This window comes from Camellia sinensis, chromosome 4 (genome assembly GCF_055761805.1).
Source record: "Camellia sinensis isolate YWXY chromosome 4, ASM5576180v1, whole genome shotgun sequence".
Classification (NCBI taxonomy): domain Eukaryota; kingdom Viridiplantae; phylum Streptophyta; class Magnoliopsida; order Ericales; family Theaceae; genus Camellia; species Camellia sinensis.
The window spans coordinates 24,095,893-24,098,190 of NC_138964.1; the positions used below are offsets into that span (position 1 = coordinate 24,095,893).

General features: G+C 47.7%; 1 protein-coding gene across 1 annotated transcript; it reads left to right on the top strand.

The window, feature by feature from the left end:
* Positions 1-772: 772 nt before the first annotated feature.
* Positions 773-1,904, top strand: LOC145823643 (uncharacterized). Its single transcript, XM_082923131.1, has 2 exons — positions 773-1,100; positions 1,188-1,904. The coding sequence occupies exons 1-2, from the start codon at positions 1,029-1,031 to the stop codon at positions 1,902-1,904; spliced, it is 789 nt and encodes a 262-aa protein (XP_082779257.1). The 5' UTR covers positions 773-1,028.
* The last annotated feature ends 394 nt before the right edge of the window (positions 1,905-2,298 follow it).

Sequence of the window (2,298 nt, forward strand, 5' to 3'; positions counted from 1 at the left end):
GAAACCGGACTACGGTTTCCTGTCCAACCGCTAATCTGTGAATTTCTTAGACAGACTAGGTTATGCCCCACTCAACTGTCCACCAATACATATCGTATTATAATGGGAATAGCCGCATTGAACCACCAAACCGGACTAAATCTTGGCCTAGCCGAAATATTCCATCAGTATTCCATCGGCTCGAAGAATGCTGGGTGGGTCTATTACCTTAGGATTCGCCGCCGCCGAGAGAAGATAATTAAGCACACACCGGACAAAGACCTTAATGATGATGACTTCTTCTGGGTCTCTGGGAATTTTGAGGATTTTCAAGCTCAAATTCCTGGTCGACCTATAAATTGGAAAATGGGAGAGCCTGGTAATTTTACTTCGGTCTTCTGCTTTGTGTGTTATCTCGGTTGTTTAGTCTATTAGCCGAACTAACACTTCTCTTTTTTGCAGATTTCGCCCATCTCCATTCCTTGTATAGCTATCCCAACCTCGGAGTTTTGCGAGCCGCATTTCGGATTAAAGAAAGAGGTTGGGCCAAGCTTCTAAATTTTGAGCCGACCTATCGCTACAGCGGTCGCCGGAAAGCAAGGGTGACTGACTTCCTTCTTGAAGAAGCACCGGAGCCGGACCCAACTTTGCCCGAGATAAGACTTGTCCCTCTAACCGCAGAAGAAGAGATGGCGAAAAGGAGCAGAGTTAGGGCCCTTCTCACCGAAACAACTAGGCCCGAAGTAACGCCTCCCAGTCAATCGCAGCCTGCTGTTGTCGCCCTCCGTTCCCAACAGCCATCCTCTTCCCGCCGAACCAAACGTGCCCGAACTGCCGAACCCGAACGAGTTTTGATTGATGAAGAACCTCCTATTCAGCCGAGCTTACCACCGAGCCCCCAACCGGAGTCTTCCGACCGAACCATCGGCTGCTGGGCACCGAAACTAACCTTCAACGACCGAGACATTCTAGACACAGACTCGGTCGTTGCTGAGAAAGACCACCTGTTGGCCATCAACCTGGCCAAGAGCGTGTGTCTGCCCAAAGACATGGAACATCACCAAAAACAGTTAACCACCGAGCTGAAGTCCATCCGGTCTGCTACTAAATCCATGATTCTGGTTAGTGACTTCGGTTGCTTTTCTGTTTATGTTTCTTTTTCTTTTTAACTCTTTCTTCAGTTAAAGGGAAGTTGTTTGCTTTGTCAGGCTATTCAGAAAAACCAAATCACCCACAGGAAAGTACTGGAGCTGAGGAAAGTGACTAGGCAAGCAGCGGCCGAGGCAGAGGCGAAATCGGCCGAACTGGAAGAAGCCAGAAAGGAACTGGCCGAACTCCGAGGTGAGGTCGGCCGACTGACCGGAATGGTTAGTTCGGCCGAAGCTGAAAAACAAAAGACTGCCATAGTTCTGAAGGACAAGTACTTGCGCGAGTTGTTAAAACTTGAAAGAAAGAAGGATGTCGAAATAAAGGAGAAGGTAAAAGAGGCTGACAAGCAGGGCTTCAAGAGGGCAGAGGATGCTTACGCCCTACAATGCAATGCTGCCAAGGATCTTTTCTTTAAGTGCGGCTGGAGGGGAGCCGTTGAGAAGCTCGGTCATGATCCTCAGACCGAGGTTTTCAACCCTCCAGCCTACTTTATACCGAACTCCCTGCTGGAATACGCCAATACGATGCAGCAGCAATTCCTTGAGGACTCAGGTTCAGATGAAGACTCTGCCACTGAGGATACTCCGGTTGAAAACGTGGATCAGATAGATCGGCCCGAGTCCAGAGTGGAAGATCTGACTATTGAACAGCCAAATGAAACTGTGGCTCCGGTCGATACCACTATTGTGACTGAAGGAGTCCTGCCGCCAGAGACCGGTCTACCAGCTGACACTGATGCTGCCTTTGATGCCGAGATTGAAGATCTTTTTGCTTGACTTTGTATTCTTTGTTTTCTTTGTAACCGAACTAAGCCCCCTTGTAATGACTTCTCTTGTAATGAAAATTTTACTTCTCTTATTCCGGTTATTGTGTTATTTCAGTTTTTGGTTGGTTAAACTATACTTACCAGCCAACTACTCCTTAGCCGACATAATTACTTCGGCTGAGGAGTACTAAGTGTTGGTTTAATCCAGCCAACCACTCTTCAGCCTTACACTTACTTCGGCTGAAGAGTAACAAGAGTTGGTTTATTCCAGCCAACCGCTCCTTAGTCATGCACTTACTTCGGCTAAGGAGTACAAAGTGTTGGTTTATTCCAGCCAACCATTCTTCAGCCATACACTTACTTCGGCTGAAGAGTAACAAGAGTTGGTTTATTCCAGCCAACCA

Bases quoted from the DNA above. Each gene is read 5' to 3' on its own strand.
- LOC145823643 (XM_082923131.1), top strand. From the start codon at position 1,029: ATGGAACATCACCAAAAACAGTTAACCACCGAGCTGAAGTCCATCCGG. The intron at 1,101-1,187 runs GTTAGTGACTTC...TTGCTTTGTCAG, and splicing joins CTACTAAATCCATGATTCTG to GCTATTCAGAAAAACCAAAT.